The 24,313-nt window shown below is 40.6% G+C and overlaps 4 protein-coding genes and 2 long non-coding RNA genes across 6 annotated transcripts; 4 read left to right on the top strand and 2 right to left on the bottom strand.

Annotated features, from left to right (window-relative positions):
- The first annotated feature begins 382 nt into the window (after window positions 1-382).
- Window positions 383-4,805, top strand: ccdc77 (coiled-coil domain containing 77). The gene is made up of 12 exons (XM_053427183.1): window positions 383-457; window positions 1,380-1,428; window positions 1,825-2,011; window positions 2,099-2,241; window positions 2,453-2,549; window positions 2,660-2,750; window positions 2,964-3,052; window positions 3,165-3,313; window positions 3,461-3,725; window positions 3,895-4,020; window positions 4,113-4,265; window positions 4,526-4,805. The coding sequence occupies exons 2-12, from the start codon at window positions 1,394-1,396 to the stop codon at window positions 4,670-4,672; spliced, it is 1,482 nt and encodes a 493-aa protein (XP_053283158.1). The 5' UTR covers window positions 383-457; window positions 1,380-1,393; the 3' UTR covers window positions 4,673-4,805.
- A 687-nt stretch (window positions 4,806-5,492) lies between these two features.
- Window positions 5,493-8,909, top strand: hdhd5 (haloacid dehalogenase like hydrolase domain containing 5). The gene is made up of 8 exons (XM_053427411.1): window positions 5,493-5,794; window positions 6,310-6,525; window positions 6,614-6,726; window positions 7,343-7,436; window positions 7,510-7,543; window positions 7,636-7,810; window positions 7,934-8,122; window positions 8,221-8,909. Exons 1-8 carry the CDS (start codon window positions 5,684-5,686, stop codon window positions 8,642-8,644), a joined length of 1,356 nt encoding a protein of 451 aa, XP_053283386.1. The 5' UTR covers window positions 5,493-5,683; the 3' UTR covers window positions 8,645-8,909.
- Window positions 8,910-9,261: 352 nt separating this feature from the next.
- LOC128444763 (ras-related protein Rab-19) lies at window positions 9,262-13,165 on the bottom strand. Its single transcript, XM_053427413.1, has 5 exons — window positions 13,048-13,165; window positions 12,462-12,562; window positions 11,761-11,949; window positions 11,094-11,277; window positions 9,262-10,259 (listed from the first exon to the last, which is right to left on the bottom strand). The coding sequence occupies exons 2-5, from the start codon at window positions 12,510-12,512 to the stop codon at window positions 9,985-9,987; spliced, it is 699 nt and encodes a 232-aa protein (XP_053283388.1). The 5' UTR covers window positions 12,513-12,562; window positions 13,048-13,165; the 3' UTR covers window positions 9,262-9,984.
- Window positions 12,507-13,370, top strand: LOC128444765 (uncharacterized). Its single transcript, XR_008339187.1, has 3 exons — window positions 12,507-12,571; window positions 12,944-13,034; window positions 13,165-13,370. It is a non-coding gene; the product is annotated as an uncharacterized LOC128444765 (long non-coding RNA).
- A 6-nt stretch (window positions 13,371-13,376) lies between these two features.
- Window positions 13,377-16,443, bottom strand: ccdc34 (coiled-coil domain containing 34). Its single transcript, XM_053427412.1, has 7 exons — window positions 16,152-16,443; window positions 15,728-16,018; window positions 14,895-15,039; window positions 14,648-14,755; window positions 14,383-14,541; window positions 14,165-14,294; window positions 13,377-13,960 (listed from the first exon to the last, which is right to left on the bottom strand). Exons 2-7 carry the CDS (start codon window positions 16,003-16,005, stop codon window positions 13,758-13,760), a joined length of 1,023 nt encoding a protein of 340 aa, XP_053283387.1. The 5' UTR covers window positions 16,006-16,018; window positions 16,152-16,443; the 3' UTR covers window positions 13,377-13,757.
- A 4,426-nt stretch (window positions 16,444-20,869) lies between these two features.
- LOC128445047 (uncharacterized) lies at window positions 20,870-23,329 on the top strand. The gene is made up of 2 exons (XR_008339235.1): window positions 20,870-21,173; window positions 21,978-23,329. It is a non-coding gene; the product is annotated as an uncharacterized LOC128445047 (long non-coding RNA).
- The last annotated feature ends 984 nt before the right edge of the window (window positions 23,330-24,313 follow it).

Raw genomic sequence — 24,313 nt, 5'->3', positions numbered from 1 at the left:
ATTTCAGCCTACATTCTCAAAACACTAACGTTTAACTTTATTATTTTTTTCTTAATTATTATATAATTGCAGTTATATTAACGTAACAGAGATTTAGACACTGAATTAAATTTCTCCAAAAGTTATTACATCATACTGGTCTACATCTTTGTCCATTGTTTCAGATTTGTATCTAAATACTTCATTCATCGTCGATTAGCTTACAAACATGGAAACTAAAATAATGACTAAAAAAATATACAACAACTTTAATAAAATGAGGAAAACGTAAAAAATTCATCTGAAACGTTATTTAATAAAACTCGTAATACTTCACCACGCTCGGTAGTTGGCGACATAACACAGCTTCCGTTGCTTATCCCACGAAGAAGACGAAGAGGCGTGCACTTCCGGATTTCAAAAGCTTGGTAGCAACGAACAACACCAGTGTGACTGCGAGTTCTCTAAACTGTGTCAGGTGAGTCAATATATCTTATAAATGTTTGTTTAAATGCTAAGGATGCTTGAATATAATACTTTTATATTCGTATATATACTTCAGCCCATTCTATAGTTTCACAACGTGTTATTCCTGACAGATTACGTTGATTTCATTCCGTTAAAGACAACAGGAGAGAGAGACTGTTATTCTCACAGATTACTCCACATTTTCCAGATAAAAACGATCCAACATTAATGTTTCTAAATGATCACAGTTTCCTCTACAGTCGTCCCCCTCCCCCTGGCGTCCAGACCACGTCATTCAGAGCAACTCACTGTACTGACCAACTGTTGATGTTTTAATCATCTTCATTCATCTTTTACTGTTCAGGTTATTTGATGCACTGTGGTTTTATTAGATCTACAAACAAAGCAGCACGTGTCATCTTATATATTTTAAGGGTCAATAGCTCTAATGACTTGCTTATATTAGTTTGTGAAAAAAATGTGATATTATATTCATCATTTATATGTTGATATTCTAATTAACTCAATTGACTTTTGCTGTAAGACAAACAAATTCTATAATAAGTGCTTATAACAACCATAATGTTACTTATGTTTACTGGTTGTTTAATTATGGCAACAGTCTCAAAAAGACATATTTATCTTAATATTAGTTCTCTAAAGGGACTTAAAGAGTCTGGATGTGTGAGTATATCAACATGAGCTGTTCACAGGCGTACTGGTATCAGCGTATGTCGGTATGCAGCGATATGAAAGCTTATATTTTATAAAAGAAACAACGCAGCAAAGATGTGCATTACTGTTTACATTTTATGTAAAGAAATCATGTCATATTCTTAATTCAAGTTCTATTTATCTGGTTGTATTTGTGGTTTGTTTTTCCAATATCAACGTTTACAAACAAACCTAATTTCTTTAACTCTTGTTTTCAGTGTTTTGTGCAGGAATGGGATCTCCAACTAAAAATGCAACGCCACACAGGTAAGATCATTTAACACATGGGAGGAGAGAAATTTTTAAGAAATGTTGCTGTTGGACTGACAGAGTCCAGTGTGAGAAGGATGTAGTACTTTTAATTGAAATCTCCCCAAAGGATACTTGGATTTATTTTGTCAGTCTGGTCTCCCACTGTTACAAACCTTAATCCTGCATGAGATTAGTCTAACTCTTTAAGTAGGTTTAAAACTGCAGGGTAATCATTGATTTTCCTTGCTTGTTGTTTTTCTGCAGACATGTACAGCTTAAAACTGATACTGCAGGTCCAGAGCAAACACAGGGTCAGCAGATAGTGTTCATGTGACATGTGACATGCTGCTGGACTGGTATACACAACCGTCCCCTTCCAGATTCTCCTACTGGTCTATTTACTTCCCACAGAACCAACATTAAAACCCCTGGTCGGGAACCTGACTCCCCGCTACCGCCCATCCATGAGCGCTTGGCGTACCTGCGACCATCCAGGGAGCTACTGGAGTTCTACCGGGAGAAGATCGCCCAGTTTGACACAGAACATGAGGAGCTGCTGCAGATGATGGAGAAGTACAGAGGCATCACAGATGACCAGGTGAGACACAACTAGGGAGTCACCGTATGTCCTGTTGCTTTATTTAGTTTATGCCTGTATTAACTGATCTACTCTCTGTCTTGTTAGCATAAGCTACAGCGGGAGGTACAACAGCGTGAGGGAGAGATCGCTGAGCTGCAAAACGCTCTGAGCGACATGCAGGTCTTTCTTTTTCAAGAGAGGGAGCAGTCTCTCCGGCTTTACGCAGAAAATGACAGACTAAAGATCAGGTGGGTTGAACCATTAGTATCTACACACCCATGGTACATCTAAACATGTGTTTTAACTTGCACCCTAGAGCAACTGTTCTATTATTGAGAAGGGTCAAATTCAGTGTGAGCATGGGTATTGAATATCTGCCTTTATTACTGAATTGCTATTATTCTTCAATGTCACCTATACATCTGATCACCGTTGATCACTGTTCACTGTTCTGTACAGAGAGCTAGAGGACAGGAAGAAAATCCAACACCTTCTCACCCTGATGGGTCCTGATGCAGGAGAGATCACATATTTCCATCGAGAACCTCCTCACAAGGTGCACACCTCCTCACAGCAAAGCTTTTAAGTTGTTGCACTTAGAAGAAAAGGAAGGAATAATAATCAGCTTGGTTGAGACAAAAAACGTTATGTGTGAATACATTTCAGGTGACTATCACTCAGAGACCCCCTAAATCCAGATTGGAGGAAAATCTCAGTCTCAGAACGACAACAGTCAGACCTTCTGTGAACAGGAAAGGTTTGATACATTTATTTCAAATGTTTCTAATAATTAAAAAAATGAAATATAATTGTTTATTTGCATTCTTTGATCAAGTCACTAACAATATGTGTGTGTTATGATGAATAATAATAGTAAAAATCTGGTTAATGTTTTATTTTTCCTTTCTCAAGTAAGAAAATCTGATAAATGTTTCTGCTTATCCTCCTGACCATGTCTCTATTCAATTAGAGAGTGGCAGGAGAACAAAAACAGCTGACGGGGCGAATGGAGAGAGCCTGGAACAATACAAGAACGACAACCAGACTTTGTTACTGCAGGTACAGGCCCACTTTATGGATGCATAAAATGGGATGGAGGTGATGTTTCCTCATGCAAACGGGCCACAGAAACATGCTTTTAATGCAGTGATTTTGTGTCTCACATTTCCAGGTGGAAGCACTGCAGGCTCAGATGGTGGAACAGACTCGTCTGTCCAAAGAACAGGTAGAGTCTCTGATGGAGGATAGACGGATCAAAACCGAGGAGGCATATGCACAACAGCAGAGAGACCAGGAGAGAATCCCAGCTCTGACTGACAAGTGGGTCTTTTGTATTTCTGGAATTATCAACACGTTTCTGCTAAATTGTCAAGATGGCCTAGGATTTTATCTTCTTGACTCTGGATGATAATAAATCTTCTTACTGACTTAAGTCTCTGTTGTGTTCCCTCACATTTGACCCCTTAGGCTCCAGCGAACGCAGAACCTGTTGTATGAGAGCACCAAAGATTTCTTGCAGCTAAAGTTTGCCACACGGTCTCACGAGAAGAGCTGGATGGTGGAGAAGGACCGGCTGCTGAGGGAGTTGGACTCCTGCCATAACCGTTTAGGGAAAGCTGGGTTAGCTGGCACTGAGCCGGGCCGGACGTGGCAGCCCGGCGGCAGCAGCACGGCTCTGCTCCTCCCACGGCCTCAGCCCGAGTCACAGCAGACAAACAAAGAAGGGCGGAAGGTGACATTAATTATCAGTATACATTGACCGTAGATTTAAGAAGTTCCCAGTAACCTATCTGTCTTTTTCATAGTAGAAAATAAGTATTGTTAACTTTTGTCCTTGATGAAGAAAGTCAGTAGCTCTGGTTTTGAAGGTTTGTTTTCCTTTACTTTGTGCATTTGATCAGGCAATGCAGGAGAACCTGAAACAAGCCCACCGTCTGGCAGAGATGTACAGGGAGCAGTGTATTACTCTGGAGACAGAACTGTCCCAAATCCGAGAGGAGGGAGCTGTTGGCAAGGAAATATTTAAGGTGCCAAAGTTGGAATGATAATCTGTGAAAATTAATGCACATCTCTGATTGATTGTTCTTAATTTTCTTACCTACTGGTTTCATGTGTGCAGGAGCGTTCAGAAAAAATGGCCAAGCGACTTCAGCTGATGACTCAGCGCTATGAGGCACTGGAGAAGAGGAGGGTCATGGAGGTGGAGGGCTTCAAGAATGACCTGAAGCACCTCAGACAGAAATTCAAAGATGTTGAAAAACAGCTTCTCAAGGTAAACAGTCTGTGGGTTTTGCAGGAATCATATTTTAATTTGTTCTTATCTTTAAATTGCAAGTTTCACAAGAAAATGAATGTGATTTGATGATAACGCGCTTGATTTGTCGAAATCACAAATGTATACTTTAGTTTTAATGGCAAAACTTTGCGTATTCTGCTGATATAAAAAAAGAAAACACAAAAATGTTTTAACTGCTTAAATAAGTGTATATGCACGTATATATTCTCTACTAATATCTTTATTTGTGTTTGAAGGTTACTCTGAACATTGGGCCCAACCAGGCCCTAGCTGTTCTCCATGAAGTCCGTCAGACCAATGCCAGAACAAAAAAGGTTCAGACCGAGCTGATGACGCTGAAAGCTAAAATCTATGGGCTGGAAAATGAGCTGAGATTCAGCTGATGAATTTACTGTGATGTCTAGTGCCTGAATGTCTGTGTGTCTTGTGTGTTTGTGCTACTGTGCTTGTTACGATTGATTTTCCTAGACTGTGTGTTGGAGCAATAAAGATGTATTTTCCATGATTTTTAATAAATGAACATCCACGGTTATTGAGAGTTTGAGTTCTGAGACATGACAGAGAGCCAATACAAGGACCCTGTAACTAAAATGTCCTAAATGGAAGAAAGTCATTATATTATTTACAACTATATCTTTTTTTATAATCCTCTATATGGTCAGTTTCTACTACAACTTAATATGATCCAAAAAAGAACCTGATAGACATAGTGTTATATCATGGTTCTAACTGATAATACTTGTATCTATCTTTACTACTAATTACATATTCACACTGGCATCACCTTCAACAGTGAATTCATGAATATTTTGCTGTAAATCAATGAAAATATAAAATAAACTTAAAAATCATGACAAATACATGATGGTAAGAAATTGTATATTTGGGATGTTTGTATATTTAGAAGCATTTACTAAAAAGGTATATATATATATATATATATACATAATACATATATAATTTTAAAAAGATAAAGAAAATATAGACAGAAATAAATGTAACATCTAAAAAAAAAGAACAAGTATAAAGACGAATATAAGCATACAAAGAAAACACACGATATGTTATTTTATTATTCATAAATCAAAACAGGTTACAACAACATCTGTGTACAAGAATAACAACACATAAATAAGAGAAACTTCCGGGGGAGTATTTCGTGACGTGGTAGACCAGGAAGTTTTGAGGTCCCGGCTCCTCTGCGCATGCGCCTCCATTGAGCAGAGCTGCTGTTGTGAAGGGAGACAGCTCCACTGACACCGCGAGTAAGAAGAAGAAGAAGAAGAGTTCAGCACCGACTCGGTCTGTGGCATCATGACACACGTTTACTGACGGTCACTTTAGCTTTAGTGGAGCCTCGTGTCTAGTTGTTAAACTCACCGGTGCCTGGAGCGATGCAGAGACTCGGCTCTGTGAGCAGAGTCCTGAAGCTGCTGAGGTTCAGCTGCGAGGGAGCAGCCGGACATGTCCCCGGCGCGTCCTCCACCTCGAGACCCTACAGCCATGTAAGTGGAGGCTTCACTCAGACTTTACACACATGAAGAAGACGAGGTGAGACGAATGACACGATCTGTCAGTCCTTTAACACTAAACTAATCACCCTGACCTAATTTTAACCCTAACCAAGTCTTAAGTTCGAAACCAGCCCATTGAAAGTGAGTTAGAAAGTGAGCACTGGTCAAAAGGTCCCCACTTTCCCAAGATGTCCTCACTCTGTAGGTGCTAGGGTTGTTTAAACGGTCCTCACAAAGACTATGTGTACAAATAGACACACACACACACACACACACACACACACACACACACAAAGAGTTGATTACATCACACACTCACAACAACAGTTATTACGATCTCATTCACCCACTTCACTCATCAGTGATTTATCTCCTCCATTAAATCTCTGCTGTGTGATTCTTACAGCCTGAGAGTGACTCCCAGCCAGCTCCCTCTATCTGAACTGATACCATACATCTCAGTCAATCAATAACTTTTAACAGCTTTGCATTTCCCCTCCCCCCAGGTCCATCCTCAGGGCCCCGGCTCCTTCGGGCTCCTCTTCGATATCGATGGGGTGCTGGTGCGGGGCAGGACGCTCATCCCTGCCGCCAAGCAGTGCTTCAAGAACCTGGTGGACCGCGACGGGAAATACAAAGTGCCCGTGGTGTTTGTCACCAATGCTGGGAACTGCATGAGGCAGACGAAAGCAGAACATCTGTCACATCTGCTGGAGGTGGAGGTAAAAACACCGTTTGATTTTCTTTTGAAGCTTCCTCAGTTTTATTTGTCTCTGTTTTTTACTTCTTTTTTTCCTCTGTCTATCTCAGGTGTCTCCTGACCAGGTGATGCTGTCCCACAGTCCTTTGCGAATGTTCACCCAGCTCCACAAAATGCGCGTGCTGGTGTCTGGGCAGGGTCCGGTGGAGGAGGTCGCTCACAAGTATCCTGTCTTAACTCTGCGGTTCCTGCAGTCCCTCTGGATGTTGACTTTAAAACATGTTCTGTTTGTTCAGTGCACTTACGTCCTACTTTGTTATCAGTGTTTATTCTTTGTGCCCTTTGTTCCCTTTGCTTCCTGTCTGTCGCACAGGAGAGTTGTCATAGATTTTTTTTACTCATTATTATTATTATTTATTATTTCTAATGGAGAATTGATGGGTGGATGGTTTATTTTTCTCATTTGGAATAAGCTCTCATTTATTAGTTGATTCATAGTGTGAAGGTTTTTACTTTTAATCAAATCAAGTTTGAGAGTAAATCAGTGTGTACTATGTGTACTCATCTCCCGCGAGAAGTGAGGAAGTTAAATTGGGAGAATTAGACTCCAGTTCAAGAATAAGCTGAAATGTAAATCAGTTAAAAATAAAAAATCACTTCTTGTGGCTGCAGAGGGCGCTGTTGCTCGGTAAAAGCGACATTGTATTGCTTTAAAGTAAATTATACTTGAAGAACAAATTATCCAAGGACCAATCCCGGTAATAACAAGGTTTTTCACATGTGCCTTGTGGCTCTTACCTCCACATGTTTGTGTTTGACTTTAACTCCCCAAACTTCAGTCTGGGCTTTCAGGATGTTGTTACCATTGATATGCTCAGAGACGCATATCCTCTTCTCGATATCGTCGATCAAAACCGAAGGCCCAAAAGCAGTGTAAGCATTCCCACTAAAGCCAGTATATGTTCAGACGTGGATGAGTATCTCACCAGTTGCTTATGTCTTACAGATTCCACCAACCAAAGGCTTACGGCCGATAGACGGTATGTTTCCACTGACGGTGACCGCTGTAGCTCTTACCATTTATGACTGTATTTTGCAAAACTTCTCTCCTCTCCCCCGTTTGTTTACACAGCTGTGATTTTATTCGGCGAGCCAATCAGATGGGAGACAAACCTGCAGCTTATTGTTGATGTGCTCCTGACAAACGGGAACCCAGACAACGACTGGAGTTCCGTACAGTACCCTCACATCCCGGTCCTGGCCTGTAACATGGACCTGCTGTGGATGGCTGAGGCCAAGGATCCCAGGTGCGGTGCATGTTTGTTTAAAATATACACATTATTATATACATCAAACCCAAAGACTATATTAGAGGATCTGGAGGACCACAGAGTTACTATAGTGAATGTGTTATTATCTTTGTGTTATAGGTTTGGTCACGGTATGTTTCTGGTGTGCTTGGAAAGCCTTTACAAGAAGATCACAGGCTATGATCTGAAGTACGAGGCTCTGATCGGTAAACCCAGCGTCGTCACGTACAACTACGCCGAGCTACTGGTCAGACAGCAGGCGGAGCGACTCGGCTGGACCACACCGGTGAAGAGGCTGTATGCCATAGGGTGAGCCAGTTATCTCCTGACTTTGAATCATTTAGTTTTTCCCTTTTAATTTCACAGAGAAAAAATTTGACTTTTCCTTTTATTGTCTCCATCTACAGAGACAATCCCATGGCAGACATATACGGCGCCAACCTCTACAACAGCTACCTCCAGGCTTCTCGGTCTTCCAAGGCCCAGAAGCAGGCTAAGAGTGGGGGAGGTGGTCTCGAGCCCTCGGCAGAGAATGTTGACCATGGCCCTAAGTTGACATCAGCCGAGCTCGGCGGAGTGTCCAGCGTGTACGGGGCAGAGGAAGATCTTCCAGACAACTGCAGCTCCATCCTGGTGTGCACTGGCGTGTACAGCAGAGACCAACAGGAGCTGCCCTCGGACACAACACAGACCGTCACAGAGCAGCACATCTTCCACGGCCACCGGGACTTCCGCTTCGACCCCAGCCTCACACAGCCATCCTTCATTGTGCAGGATGTAAAGGAGGCGGTGGAGCTGGTGTTCCAGCAGGAGGGCTGGCCCCTGGAGTAGGACCAGATCTAACACCTCCTAACCAATTGTAGCAGAAGCTCAAGGGTTTGTATTCTGTTTTAACATAAGCTTAACCACAGGGTAGATGTAGCTGTTACTGTAGCTAATTCTTAAAGATTTTCATCAAGTGCCCTAGAATCTGCTGCATAAACAAGTTTTAACACCAAATGTATAAAGCTATAGACGTTTTAATGCGGCATGTTTTTTAAATTAATATATTTTTCACAAACAATAACCGCCTCACTGTTTCTAGTCGCACAAACTACACTGACGTCTGCCCTTTCTTACCTTTGTACGCAATAATATAAGATGTCCTTTACAGATAGTGTAGGCGCTGAGTTACTTTCTTTTTTTGCGAAACTCAAAGACTTGAAATGAAATATCTGTATGTTCACTGACCAGAGCTGAGAAATCTTTTAAGTCTAGACTGATCCAGAAAAGATCTGTTGACTGTGTCGCAGATAAAGATGAATCTTCTTATTTTCTCAACAGTCTGCCAAACTAGGTCATCCTGCCTTCCCAGATACACAGACCCCAGCAGGGCTCATGTAGAGCCGTCCTGCTGCTTGTTTGCACTGCTCTCACATTTCAGCTGGATTTGTTTTTAAACTAGGATGAACATGTAACCACTAATGCTGATGAGATTAAGTCGCCAGGTTTCAGTTTAGTACATCACCAGACTAGATTTTTTAGCCTTATCTTTTATTTAACAGAGGATCTGCAATAACCAGATAGTTCACAGCAATGAAAAGGGTGCTATCTTTCTGTCAAGTAGTTTTAGTTGTGAAAATTTTATGAAGGATTTATGTGAATTTCTGTATTTTTTTGTGTGGAGAAAATATTTAATTACATCACCAGCACTAGTCAAAATGTCATAGTGCTGTTTGTCATCTTTGTAAGTGACAGCTATACAAATGTATGATTGGTATTTGACTTCAATTACAGGTTGAAACCGGTAAACACTGGGAATGTACTGTAATAGCCAAACTTTGTGAGAGGAGAATTAAAAAAGGCACAAAAAACTGCACATCAAGAGAAAACCGTGTTTTTACAGAGTCCTCTGGCAAAGGTGTGGTTTGTAAAGTCATCACATTCAGCAGCAGTTATCCTCAGGAGAATATTACATATACATTTCCCATTTAAAACCTTCGATGGAGGTTTTTTATCCAAATAAATAATAATAAAACCTACATTGATTCACACACAATACAACCGATAAAAAATCATGTAAATAACCTCCCTGCTCTTTTTTTGTTTTAAACATACATTTAGTTTTCAGGCTGCCGTCACTATCTTTTTTTCAGACAAGTCTTAATCTACACATTCCTGCTTCAGTCCGCTTAACACCCACACTTTTTATCTGAAGACCCAGTACCATAGACAGGGTGAGAGCTGTTATTGAGCATGAACTGAGACTGGTCTTGAGAGGCCTCGTCTACCATCGGCATGCCGTTGCGTGCCAGCAGCTCCCGGGCCATGAGGTTGAACGCTGTATCCACATTCTGGGCTTCCTTGGCCGAGGTTTCTAGAGCAGCGAGGACACCGTTGTTTTCTGCCAGAGTGCAGGCATCCTCGAACAACACCTGCCGCTGATCCAGGAGGTCTGACTTGTTACCTGCAGAGGTGAACAGAGCAGCAAATGTTGGAAACACAGTGGATATAGAGGTTTGTGGTTACAACTACAAGTAGGAGATTGCTGTTCTAAAAAAAAACGTTTTAGAGAATCTGCTGATTCAAATGTATAAAAACCCCAAAAGAATGAATTTATAGTTCACTTTATTATCATATAGATAGAACAGCATAAAATCCTCACATTTGGAAACCAACAGTGTTCAGAGTTATGACTTATACTGTATCATGGGGAGCAAGTACAGCTGATATAAACACATCTCCACAGGTCAAACCAAAACTTTCAAATAAAACCCTAAAGTTCAAAAATATTAGTGATGCGTGTAATTTATGTGTTTTTTGTGTATTGCAGGTAATTCCAACAATGGGCACATGTCCCTCAAAAAGTACGCAAGATTTATCCAAACAATCAAACCATTATTAAATTGCTACAATTCAATGTGTTGTGTTTGGGAGAACAGTGAACGAACCACTAGCATCACAAGAGTGATCTTTTGTATATTTACTGCAGCCATAGCCTGTAAACTTCCAACCGCAGCTGTAACACCTGAACACCGCCACCTGCTGGAGCGCAGAGTGCATCAGTGAAAAGTAGTGAGTTAGTGAATTAGAAGTTCAGCTTTAAACGTGCACAGTCGGCACAAATGCAAACTTCAAAACGACACCCAGCCGAGGCACCGTCCGTTCTGAGATCCCTGTGTGTTGTGTAGTGAAGCAGCACAGAGAGCATCATGGGGGGGGGTCAGTGAACTGTCACTAGAGCTCACCTGACAGGGCTGAGGGGGAACCACACTGACTGACAAGTTTGATTTCTTCTCACCTATGAGTATCAGGACCACGCTGGAAGCTCCGTACTGCTCCACCTCCCTGATCCAGTGGGGGACGGATTCAAACGTGTTGCGGCGGCTGATGTCGTAGGCCACCATCGCCCCATGTGCGCTGCGGTAGTAGCTCTGAGTTATGGTGCGGAAACGCTCCTGTCCGGCTGTGTCCCACACCTGCATCTGTGAAAACACACAAATAAAACACACCAATCCAGTGAAACTACAGTTGCTACAAACTGTGGGTCTAATAGCAACTAAATATAATTCATATACAGTTATTATATTATATAGGAAGAAATGTTGAATTTTTCCATTTATGTGAACAGTGCTCATGTCAACAGAACCCCTCATTAACATGACAAGCAGGTAACAAGTTAACACACCCAGAAAGCTAACACAGAGATGGTGTCAGTTAAAGGAGCAGCCACTCCTCTTACTAACGTAGGAAAAACACTGATTAACTTAAACAAGCAGACGCACTATTTACTATAGACTAAAGTAAGTATAGATACATATCACATGCACGTGTTTTCGTTACTATATATTTATAAAAATGCAAATTTTAATGACTTTATACCTGTGAAAATGATTGTGCAGTAGCACCATATGTCTGATGCAAACTGGACTCAGCAAACATATGTACTAACACACACATCAACATACCTTGATTTTCTTGCCATCGATGTCCAAGGTACGAACAGTGAAGTCGACCCCGATGGTGTTTTGCTGCTTTTCGATGAAAATGCCAGATTTGAATCTCTGAACCACGCACGTCTTCCCCACATCCGAGTCCCCAATGAGGATGATTTTAAAAAGAAAGTCAAAGGAATCCTCAATCTCCGGTCCTGCAGACTGCATGGTTGAAGGGAGGAATATACACAAACACACACAAAACTGAGGCTGAAACTCTGGATCCAGGACCTCTATGCCTGTTTGCAACAGAACGGGTTCCTTCTGAGTTGTGTCAATAACAAATTTGACTATTTACAGAGACAGCAGTCACATCCTTGTTAGAAAAAGAAGCAGCTGGAGCTGAACAGTCTATGAGGCTCGAAAAGGTGATCGTCAGGTGAAAGGTATCCAGGTCAGACGTAAAAAAAAAAAAAACTATATGATGAATAATTTAAACTGCTACAGCTGCAGTCGGTTCTATCAGTAACAAATAAACATACTTATCTCATAACAGAGGATTCAAAAAACAAGTAAAAACCGACATCTTCGTTTCCATGTCTACGTTACACTATTCACCACATTGTTCAAGTCCTAACAAGTGTAATCTCTATTTCTGCCCTTTAGACTGTCAGTCACTCTGCCCTCTACACCTCTCACTTTCATTCTGCGACTGTGTCAGCCACGCCTCCTACCTGTCCTGGTAGGTGTGATCTCCAGCTGCCGGCCCACCTGCACCACTGCATCTTGGGATATGGATGTGTGTTTCTTCAGGCTGCAGAAAGGGACACAATACCTGGAAGAGGTGAAAAAGAGATATCATTTATTGAAAGCATGGAGTGGCAGATACATGGAGACAAGATTGAGCTACACTTGTTTTTAGCTGGTTGAATTGTACAGAGAGAGCCAAAATGCTGGAGGCGTTGTTGGAACGGAGGCTTAACTCTTTATGCACAGTTCTGCTTACAAGACTCAATGTGTAAACTCTCCTGAGCAAACATCTCAAACCACTCCCACAGTCAAAGTACTGCCGGCAGAACGTAAACACCCGGCGTCTTTGTATTAGAATGTTTCCTTTGAACCTCGCAATTTTTCGTTGTGCATTTAAAAAGTGTCAAACATAATCAGCGTCCTCATTATGAGCCCACCTACTGACTCCTGTCAACACATTCCACAGCAGCAGACAGAGACCCAGAGGAACGTCCATCACACAAAAGACAAAAAGGAAATACAAGGGAAGCAGTTAAACACAGTCATTGAGGAATAAGGTGATCATTTTACCTCCGGCTTCAGCGCGAGATGCTTGAACACAGAGCGAGTGTAATGCTTTGAGTCTGAACCTCTCTCCTCTGCTTCTCTCTCCCTCCACCCCCTCACTTGTTTCTGTCGTCATCTCAGCCCACTGAAGAGCAAGGCACAACAGAACAATGTGTGAGTGTGAGGGACTCTTGGTCATGCCGGGTTTATCTATCTTTGGCTGTGACCGAGAGCCAGTGTCTTTGTGAGGTTGGGTTGACATGTGGTTCTGCTGACCACCCAGTGATGGAACCAAAGAAGAAGAGGACACGAGCCAGCTGGAGATGTTTAAAGTGTATTTATTGCAATAACAAGCTATGTTAATTTACACAGTGTGAGAATAAGACAGAAAAAAACAGGGTGATGTGGGTGAAGCCATCTTAGAATTTAAAAGCTGATTAAATGGTCAGAACAACAATTAACATCTTTTGGGTTAGATCATGTTTAAATCATGTAAACATACTAAAACCTGAATATTTCTTAATATAATTAATTAAAGTTTACATTAAATTCATTCAACAAATTGCTCCGGTGTATAAATCAAAGACAATAATGAAAAACATCAACAGGACACGTTGGACCATGTCTCGATTACCATACTAGAGAACAGAAATCCTGCTGTGACTCATCATGGTGTCAGTTCAGGAGCTGTGGTTGAACCTAAACAAAGCTGCAGTGTCACAGACTCTGCTGTGTCATCTCCCCGGCAGCATCTGCGCAGCACTCACCACATTTCTTAGTCTATAAGTCGTCCTGGAGCTTTGCTGGTTTTTTCTTTGTTTCTGAGGTTTATTCCCAGAGGTCTCCTTCAGTGATGTCTCTGGAGGGGGTGTTTGAATCGGCTTCCATGGGATGGGATTGAAGAAGCTGGGTGATGGGTAGGATTTGTCATAGGGACCTGAAGGGAATCAAACCGATAAGATAAATACCAAGGATCCACAAGGGAAAAGAAACTGACAAGCTATGATCCCATTTACAGTCTGAAACCAAAATAGAAAATGTGTTATGCCCAAAGATAGATTTGTATCAGTTGTAGGGTTTCAAAACATTTTTAAATGATTAATCCCAGTGACTAATTCCCACATGACGGAAATGACCTTACTTGTAGGGCAGCAAGGTGATTTGGGAACTGTTCTGCTCTTTTCATTGGTTGTCGTCACCCATTCCTTAAACTTCTCCTCTGCCCTCTTACGGCGCTCTTTTTCCTGCTCCTCCTTCAGAGCAGCTTCCTCCTGTAAAAAAACAAAAACATCCAATCTTCTCTCACATCATCAGACTTTATTTATAAATAGTAAAATGATGACAAAAGTTCAGCATTACTTTCTCCTTCTTTTCTTTTTCTACTTTTTCTCGGTTCTTCTTCTGCAGCCAGTCTCGGTACTTCAGCTGAGCTTTCTGTTCAATCTCCCTCTGTTTTTCCAACCGCCTCTGCATCTCCTCCTCCTCCTTCCCCTGTTTCACGAGCTGCTCATGTTTCTCCTGGAATTGTAAGAAGAGAACAGATTAGAGAAACAACAAATGTAGATAACTGTGGCAATACTGTTGAGAAACTTGGATTGTGTTGAGTTTAAAGAAACTGGTATACCTGTTCTGATTTGATCTTAAGCCATTCTTGGATCTTCTCTTCCATGACCATCTTTTTCCGTTCACGCTCCCTTTCTTCTTGTTGTTGTTTTTCTTTGAGTAAGCCCTCCTAATTAATAGTGTACAAAAAGTTGGACTCAAACATTCAGATGGTGTGAAGGAATAAAGATGGTAAACACTAAAACAAAAAGAGGAACAACGCTGCTGTTCCTTTACAGTGACAGAGATGATGTGAACCAGTGGCTGACCTCCTCTGCTTTCTTTTCCAGTTTGAGTCGATCCTCTTTGGCTTTGTTCACCAGCCACATCTCCCATGCACTCAGTGTGGGTGAGGCCGCAGGCTGCACTGCCGAACTGAACCTCTGCTCAACGGGTCTTTTCGGAAGCTCACACCTATAACCAAACCAAACAAGATGAGTATGGTGGCCCTGAAGGGCAAGAAACTATGACAAAAAAGAACATAAAGAAAACACAGTGGCATTAAATTCTAATAGTGAAGGTAGGTAGTGAAATATTGACACGGCTCATCACTGATTGGATGAACACACTCATAGACACATAAGGAAATGCTGTGTGTGTGTTTTGTTATTTGTTGTTTTGTTTTGAGAATAGCTGTGTGATTTGCACTTATAGGTTCAGTGTGTAGGATTTAGTGACATCTAGTGGTGAAGTTGCATGTTGCGGTTGAATACCCCTAATCTTCTATTCTCCTTCCAAACATTAACGAGAAACTGTGGTAACTTCAGTTTTTCATAAAAACTCAAAAGGTGTTTAGTTTGTCCAGTCCAATATTAAATATATAAATATAAAAGACCCACTCTATCATATCACTAGGATTATTGTATATATTTATTTCTGCCAATAGATCATTTTCACCTAAATAGTACACACTGAACCTTTAAGGGCCAAGATAAGAAGGAACAAGATCATTTTCCACTGCAAATATAAGACATTGAAATATAAGTAAACACATTTACTTAAAAAACATATTCCATTATACACAGACATGTTACCAGCCTAGAGCCTGATGGTGTTTGAGTCGGTTCAGAAAGTGTGATCAGCTTTAAAAACTGATCTGTACCTGACTGGAGAGACGCTGAGTCCGGACCGGAGGCTCTGCCGGGGTGAGTCCTCCTCACCCCGACTCAGCTCCAGATCCTCATCCTCACTATCAAAGCTGTCATGGTAGATGGGGGAGAGCAGGGAGAACGTGTCCTCGTCGTCGGACAGGACTCCGTCATCCAGGCCCCCGGGTGCGTGGACATCTTTCCCCCGGCTGCTGCTCTTCAGAGGGGTCGAGCTGAAGACCTCCGAGGCAGAGCCGGGAAAGTTCGGCATCTTCCCTGCAACGCCAGACATCACTAGCCGATGTCTGCCGAGGAGCACATGTCGTCACACAACAAACGTTATTGCATGTAGTTGTGAGCAACTTCTGTCTTTGAATCGAAGTCAAATAAACACACGCAGCGTTCAGTGTGTAACAACACAATGCAAACACAACTCACCCGCTGACGTTACACAATCATGTTTACAGCTCGTTTCGGCGGTTGGCAGAGCGGGGCTAACGTTAGCATTAGTGAGCTAACTTAGCTAAGACATAGCTAAACGTCTGATGCTAAGTGCTAACTCCGCAGGGTCCGTGGCTCACACTGTGTAACAACAGAGAACAACAAGTAGTTTACCCGTGTGTGTGTGTGTGTGTGTCTGTTTGTGTGTGTTTGTTAGGAAAAGCGTGGCTGTAGTTCTCGTCTCTTTCTTTCTTCCAGGTGATTTGTAAACAACTCCGCTTCCCATGATACGCCACGCCCCCACGCTCAACTGGACTCTGCCTCCGTAACCATGGAGATCTCATCATGTTTTCAGTCTCAATCAGCTTTACTGTCAGAGAATGTGAACAAGTTAGTTTGCCTCACCAACTGTTTAAAGAACGACTAGCTAAGAGGGCCTTTAGAGGTATTAGATTGTGTCATGGTGTGGTTAATTGTTGTTTGACAAAAATTATAAAAAATTTCAACCATCCTATGGCTAAGAAGCTCAAATAATTGATTTAAAAAAGTTTTATTCAACCACACAATGGCTAAGGAGCCCGAATTCTGTTTAGGATGAAGACTATATTAATGTTCCATATGGAATAGCAAAGATAACTGCTAAAGAACTCCTGAGTTGCAGCACCGTTGTTTTGTTTATTTATGAATATAGAAAGAAAACATGTTAAATGTATATATCCGTCTTTTGTCATAAATCTTTTTGTTTTCACAAAAATATACCGAGAAAATCGGTAATGTGATTAATCATGATTAATCCATAGAAACCTGTGATAATTTGATTAAAAATTTTAATCATTTCACAGCCCTAGTTTTCACAGGATTCACCATGATGAGTTTATGTTTTTCGGTTTAACATTCAATTTAATAGGGAATTTGAATGTTAATGTTATTGTATTCCCCAGCATTACATTGTACTGAGGGGAGGATGAAAGTTTTCTGGGAAATATAATTTAAGACGACACATTTCAAGTATGTATATCAGCTTATATTGTGTAAATAAGCAAAGGAAATAAATACAAAAACTGCAGCAGATGAAATATATATTTTTCTTTATAAAAGGAACTTGAGGATTTTATATTATGAGAGGGAAAGTTCATTTCTAAACGATTCCACGGGAGAACTGATGCTGCACAGTGACATGTTCAGACATGCTCCCTCAAATTGGTGCCCCCCAACATAAACACACAAACTGTCATGCATCCCCAAGAACTTTTCGACTGTATACAGATGCACACACAGGCAGACAAAATTGTAAGCTATAAAAAACAATAATCCAGGAGGATGTTTTAGATGCTGGCTTGCCTGTCCACGGAGCCACGGGTGGTGACATCAGCAAATGTCCCTACTATGCTGCCAAAATGAGTAGGTTTTTATACTTCTCTTTGTATGCACCATGCTGCTATGAGGAACTGTTGTGAGGTTGTTGTTGTTCAGGTTTGTTTTTCTCTTTGTTGTGCATCCAGCGGCGTCGAGCGGAACGGCATATGCCGGTCAACTCGCCATGGCCGTACTTGACACCCAACGGGACAGGTTCTGTTTGCGACCTTGGATTACTGCTCTGGCTGGATTCGCTGCATGGTATCTGATGTGATCCCACCTCCAGCCTGTCATTCTGCTGCTGAGAGAGGGATAGGGAGGAGAAACATTGAGGGAAGGCGAATAAGGAGATTATTTCATAGTTTAATACAGACATTCTTTAGGGGTCCAAGCTAATTCAATATTGCACATTGCAAAAGACGGAAGCTGACAGGAAAAATATTTGGTTTTATTGGACTATTAGCTCATGAACTCATCCATCTCTCATGCTCTGCCTTCATGTGTTGTTTCTCCGCTTCCTTTGGACTATCCCTCCATTTTATGGAGGGATAGTACCAGAGTACCAGAGTATCTGGTCGTACCTCAAAACCTTCTGAAGCTGTTTGCTGATATTGGCACAGGAGAACATTGTGTGAATAGTTTGATTTTATAATTTTTTTCATTTTTACTTGAAATTACTTTTTGATGCGACCCACATAAAAACTGTCACTGGCTATACAGCTGACAATGATGCACCTATCTACAATACACTGTTACACAAGTAATGTTCTTTTTAATTCTTTGCTTTGGGATTTTAAGCTATATTAGGATTAAGATGTAAACAGAGACAGTTTCTCTGTTAGAGAGGGAAATTCTCTTCTTCTAATATTAATGGTTTATCTAAATTCTTCTAGTAGTTTATCTACTTGACGGTTAGCTATGTACGAGATAGGTCTTTTAACAGCTCATTTGTTTTGAATACACAAGTATCCACCATCGCTACAACTGTGTACCCATCATCCATATCGTGTTGTGTTCGGCTTTGACGGAAGTGTTCTCCTGTTAGTACAACACGTTTGTGTCGCTTGTACTGTATGTAGTGTAATTCATCTTAACTTTCACCCTGACTCAGTATGATTGATGCACACAGAGTACCAAAGGAGATGTGTTGGTAGTAACATTTAAACCAGGATGCTATGCTCTCAACGCATACTGCGTGTGACTATGCAGTATTCTTTCATTAGCAAAGCAGGACAGCAGCTGGAGTGCAGCTGTTTGGTCACAGCCATGGAAACCTAAGTAATGATACTGATGTGTTATGTATTCGCGTTTCTCAGGTTTGTGCTGCAGAAAGATTGCTATATAGTAGGTTGGGCATGGAGTGCCTGATATACCCCTGTAGTGTCCATGTTTAATTCCTGGACACTACACATACTGGAAATTAAAAGTAGAATGAAATGTTTTTAGAATTTCTAAATAGTTGACAGGGAATTTACTTACTCGAATTATCAATTAATTTTTTAAAAGCTCATTTCCCCCTACTACTTAGTCTATACGGTTTTTATATTGTGTTTTATTTACATTGTTTATATTGGCTTATTTTTGTTGTGCACTGGTTGCTGGTTGTACATCAAATTGCCCTTGAAGGATAATAAAGATTTTCTTTTATGGACAACTTTAGTTAATCACAAGCTGCACAAACCAAGCAGGAGCAGCGGAGGAACCCAGCAGCCAGTAGGGGGCAGCCTCAGGACATCACATGGAAAGAAGCTGCAGCAGACTGTGATTCTTGTAAGGTGTCAGAAGACGAAGAAGGTTGGAAACTACTGCGTTATTCTCTAGCAATAGGTTTTTAAAGCATGTTAAATCATCCAGTATCTAAAATCCCAAACTATAAAAAGTAACTTCTAAGTAGGGCTGTCAAATATAGACACACACACACGATTATATTTCCATCTTCTTAATGTGCTTAGTTCCTTGCATAAATCAGCAGGCAATGTGGCCTAGTCGGTAGAGTGACGGTCCTCAAATACTAGGGTCTCGGGTCCTTCCCATCTTCTTGCCGGCAATAAAATGAGCTCTTAAAATTGGCAGGATTTAATGTAATAAATTAAATTAATAAAATATAAAAAACAGAAAAAAAAAGGGAAATTAAATTTTTATAAAATTAATAAATAAAAAAAAGCTGCGGGCGCAATTCCTGCGCACTAGGCTTCTGCACACATGTGTGCAATGGTCTTCTGCGCACATGTGCGCAGTGGCCTACTGTGCAGGATATGCGCAGTGGTCTTCTGCGCACATGTGCGCAGTGGGCAGGATGTGCGCGCAGGTTTTTTTTTTTTTTAATTTAATTTAATTAAAAAAAATGTAAAAAAAATTTTGGGAATTAAATTAAATTAATTTGCTGGCAAAATAATAATAATCATTACAATTTCAATAGGGCCTCACTGTCTGTCAGTGCTCGGGCCCTAATAAATAAAATAGTGTGACATTTTTATCCCTCTCTCAGTCCATCACTTTGATTCAGATTAAAAGATTTCTGGTGAAGGATATCTCATGAATGCTGCAGAGCATTAGAGTGAAGTGTAATTTCCCTATTTTAAAGTGGAAAGAGTTTGAATTGTAATAAACTAACAGAGTGAGAGAGTGTATATTTTAAGGATAGGTGGAATTATGCTCAGTTTAATAACTGTAAACTGAACTACTTTATAAGACTGCTATCATTTGAAAATATGCACCGTTATCCCCAGGAAGACGAGACATAGTGTTGCATTCAGTTGTGCTTTTGAAAAGTGTTTGGTGATAAATGAATACAAATAAAACAAACTAAAAAACAACCTTAAAAGACTGCGTGAAATGTGTTTGAAGATCGAATTGTGAAAGTTAAGTTACAAAGCTGGTTTTACTGTAATGAGTCAAACAGCGCTGTTCCATTTGAAAATATTCCCTGAATACAGTCGAGAGGGCGAATCTCTCTTTTGAAATGTTAGTGACACAACTGGTGCAACAGTTGTTTCGCCCTAATCCAAATCAGTTATGAGTTCGGACCCAGCTCCTGTGTCCACTGGTGTCCTGGTTCCACCCATGGCAGCGTAGTGGCGTGGGGCCGGCTCATCCCTGTGGCCCAGAGAGCGCATTTCTCCGCGCTGGTTCAGGGGTAAATGATGCTGGTCTTCACAGGTGGCTGAGCTACGCAAGCCTGTAGCCGCAGCCCCTGCACAGTAGGGTGGGTGTGTGTGTGTGTGTGTGTGTGTGTGTGTGTGTGTGTGTGTGTGTGTGTGTGTGTGTGTGTGTGTGTGTGTGTGTGCAGGCCCGGCCCGAGGCATAAGCGATACAAGCGGGCGCTTGGGGCCTCCTGACCGCCAGGGGGCCCCCTATCGGAAAAAAAAAATTATAATTAAAAATAATAATAATAATATTAAATAACTTAAACAAGTGACCTGATTGAATGAAATAAAGAATACATCTATACAAGAAAATTCAGATTTTACGATCAATATATCTGCCAGCGTTCAAGTCATGCATATCAACTGCGTGCTCAATCTGCTGACAGACACTGCATAATACTCAAGGTTAAGTTGGAAGGGACATATATAAGCATGTCATCTAAAAGGACGTATCTCTCTGGTGCCCAAAAACGGAAAAAGAAAAGGACAGAAGATGAGAAAAAAGAGCAAGATAAAGGTATGATTGCATGATTATTTAAAATATGTTTTGAACTCATTTGAGGGAGGAGCAGCTCAAGCTATCATAGGAGTTAGCTAGCTAGCTAGCGAGTTAATGTCATCTTATATTTGCCATCACATGAGCTATATTCATCAACAGTGTATGTATCTCATTAATATACATTTATCTAGGTGTATATCAGATGTCAACGATATTGGCAGTGTTTAGGATGTTCAATCAAACATGTACTGCTAGCTCTTGCCAGGCTTAATCTAACGTTAGCTCGCTGACTGAGGTGGACATTAGCACTAGTAGCTAGCTACATGAAAACAGTACTGTTTTATAAATGTGACATAGTGGTGAGTCTGACAGCGACTAAGAGTCTTAGTCCGTGAGATATCGGTTTATATTGGAGGAAACAGCCAACGGTGAACTTAACCTTCTAGGTGTAAGGGATGCAAGCTAGCATTGCTGTGCCTGTGCACGTTAGTAAAAGTGACATCTCAGCCAAAGATGGAGCACAATGTGCGCTCTGCTCTAAGATCTTTGTTGAGAGATGGCCTATTGGTCTTTATGAGAAAACACCATGTTGAAGTGAGGAGACGTCTGTGATAAAAATATACTTATATTGTATTAATATTATATTTAGGATGTTAAGTGTTCACCACACTGCAATTAGGCTGTGCCTAATTTTGCCTCACTAGAATAGGAATGGTTAGGTGTGGAATTGTTTGTTGATGAGTGTAAGTAATGATGATAAAATAAACTCATTTTTCATAAACTCACTATCAACTATGCACTTTTGCAATGTTATTTTTTCAGGAACACTGTTGAAGTATTTTGGAGCACAACCAACTGTACCTGCCCCCGATGTGTCATCAAGTGTCAGTGCCTCCACAGCTGATGATACAGCAGGTGAGGTTTTTCTTGATGGCAAATGGCTACATAGTCTTTTAATATGACATGACACATTTAAAAAAAAATAATTACATTTTTTTTATTTGTTGATTTATTTATTTTATCTTTGCAGGTTCACCCCCAGCAGACTTACAGTCACCTGAAAGTGAGGAAGAACTTTTACCCATTGAGGAACAGTTACCAGCATTGACAGTCACTGATACACCGACTTCAACCTCTGCCGGCATAACAGGTCAGTTAATCTAACAGTTTTTGTTTTGTGTTGCCTTACTTAACTGTGAAATATCTTGTGTTATGTTATGATTCTATTTTTGTATCTTTGTATTAGTATTAATAGCAAAGTTGGCCAAGCAATATCATATAATGATGTCATCAATGACTTTGCCTCCCGAAAAGCTAGGAAGGAAAGATTTTGAGGACAGTTACATTGTATTGAGACAGTTGGGAATATTTTCACAATAATTGATTGTTGAACCCTTGCTGTCATGTAAGTGACTTATCAGTTTTGTTATTATCGTTTATTTGAATGTTTTGAAACAGTTTGATTTTAGAAGTTCCAAATAGTTAGTTTAAAAGGTTAATTGAATACTGAGTCACTTTCATTATTTAATCTATGTATCTATGTAACGTTCTATTTTTTATTATATTCATGCTTGTCTATTTTGGTTTTATTTTGTAATTGGAAATTGCTAACTTAATACGCATTTGCACAGTTGCAAATTATTTATTTAATATGTTTGTGATCGTTTGTTTGGAATACAGAGGCACTATCATTATTTATTTTTTATTTTTTAATGTTATTTTTGATAATACTAATGTTTGTGTATTTTGATTTCAGTTTAAGATTGCACATTTACAAATCTGTTGAAAGATCTGTTTATTAAACTGATACTTTAAAAAAAAATACAAATGCTGTTGTATTTAATTATTTTACAATTTAACTTCAGTAAACCACACTTGATGCTTTACTTTGAATATGAAAGTTTAAAATAAATCTGTGATCTAAGTGCCCTCTAAGGTTAAAAGGTGACTGTTTTGGTGTAAATAACGACTATAATAATACAGGGGTCTATCAAGGGACAAAAGTCTAGAATATTTTTGGCATGAGAGCAACTGAATGAGCCTTCCAGGCCCAAGAGGTCAAGGGGCACTGAAGCCCAAGCCCAAGTCACCATCTCAATAAGTCAAAAAGCAAAATGCTATGAATATGCTTAAATTTAGGTATTTCCCTTCTCCAGCTGGCCATATAAAAAATACAGGAAATCACATCTACGTAATTCAGTATTAATACAATTGATAATGTCGATTAATTAATTGTCAAATCATTGTAGTGTGACATTTTTGTCAATAATCGTCGAGCGCAAATGACTCCGCTAGGTGGGAGGGGGGGCCCCAATATCAAATTCTGCTTAGGGCCCCCGAAAGGCTTGGGCCGGCCCTGTGTGTGTGTGTGTGTGTGTGTGGCCGCGGCGTTTCCCGGTTTTTCCCAGCACTACGCAGCCGGTGTGAACAGCCGGTGTGGCTCGCTCGACCCCAAAGCTGGATGAGGTGGACAACAGGGAGGGAGAGAGAGAGAACCAGGGAACGTGAGAAGTCGTCACATGTGCAGAACACGAGGGAAGGTATCATCGGACAGGTATGAGATGAGATTTCATATAGATGAGTTTTTTTTCTACAGGAAAAATATCAGGAATATTTTGGAACTAAAAAGGTATAAAATAAAACACTCTGCTCTGGTCAGATCATGGAGTCAGTACACGGAGTGACCACGGAGGAGGTTCATGCTGCACTACAGCGCTGTGACTGGAACCCTTTGCGAGCTGAGCAACAACTCAAGGTCTGAACCATGAAGAAAACACATTAACTACCTGTTTCTGGTTTGAACCAACTGATAATACACACATATACAGCACCTTTAAAAAAAAAGTCATATACATGAGACATAAAAGCCGTTTTCAGGCATGAACTCTGGTAAATATCTACTGAATTGGGTTTGGACGTTTTCTGGAGTTCACAACTAGAGGAAAACGTTATTGTCCTCTTGTCTCCCCCCCCCCCCCCCTTAAATAACTTAAATAAGTAAAAAAAAGTAAACGTAAAATAGGTAGAGTGTAGTCAATCTAACATGCTAGTTAGGTGAAATGGTCAGCAGCTGGTGGTAATGACCGTCACTCAATAATAGTGACTCCCTATTGGTTGAGAGGCGGGATCTAAACAAACACACGGGAGAGTGCACAGAG

The sequence above is a fragment of the Pleuronectes platessa genome, chromosome 7, assembly GCF_947347685.1.
Source record: "Pleuronectes platessa chromosome 7, fPlePla1.1, whole genome shotgun sequence".
Taxonomy (NCBI): Eukaryota; Metazoa; Chordata; class Actinopteri; order Pleuronectiformes; family Pleuronectidae; genus Pleuronectes; species Pleuronectes platessa.
Note: the sequence above shows the minus strand (reverse complement) of the source record. Positions and strands in the feature narration are given on the sequence as shown.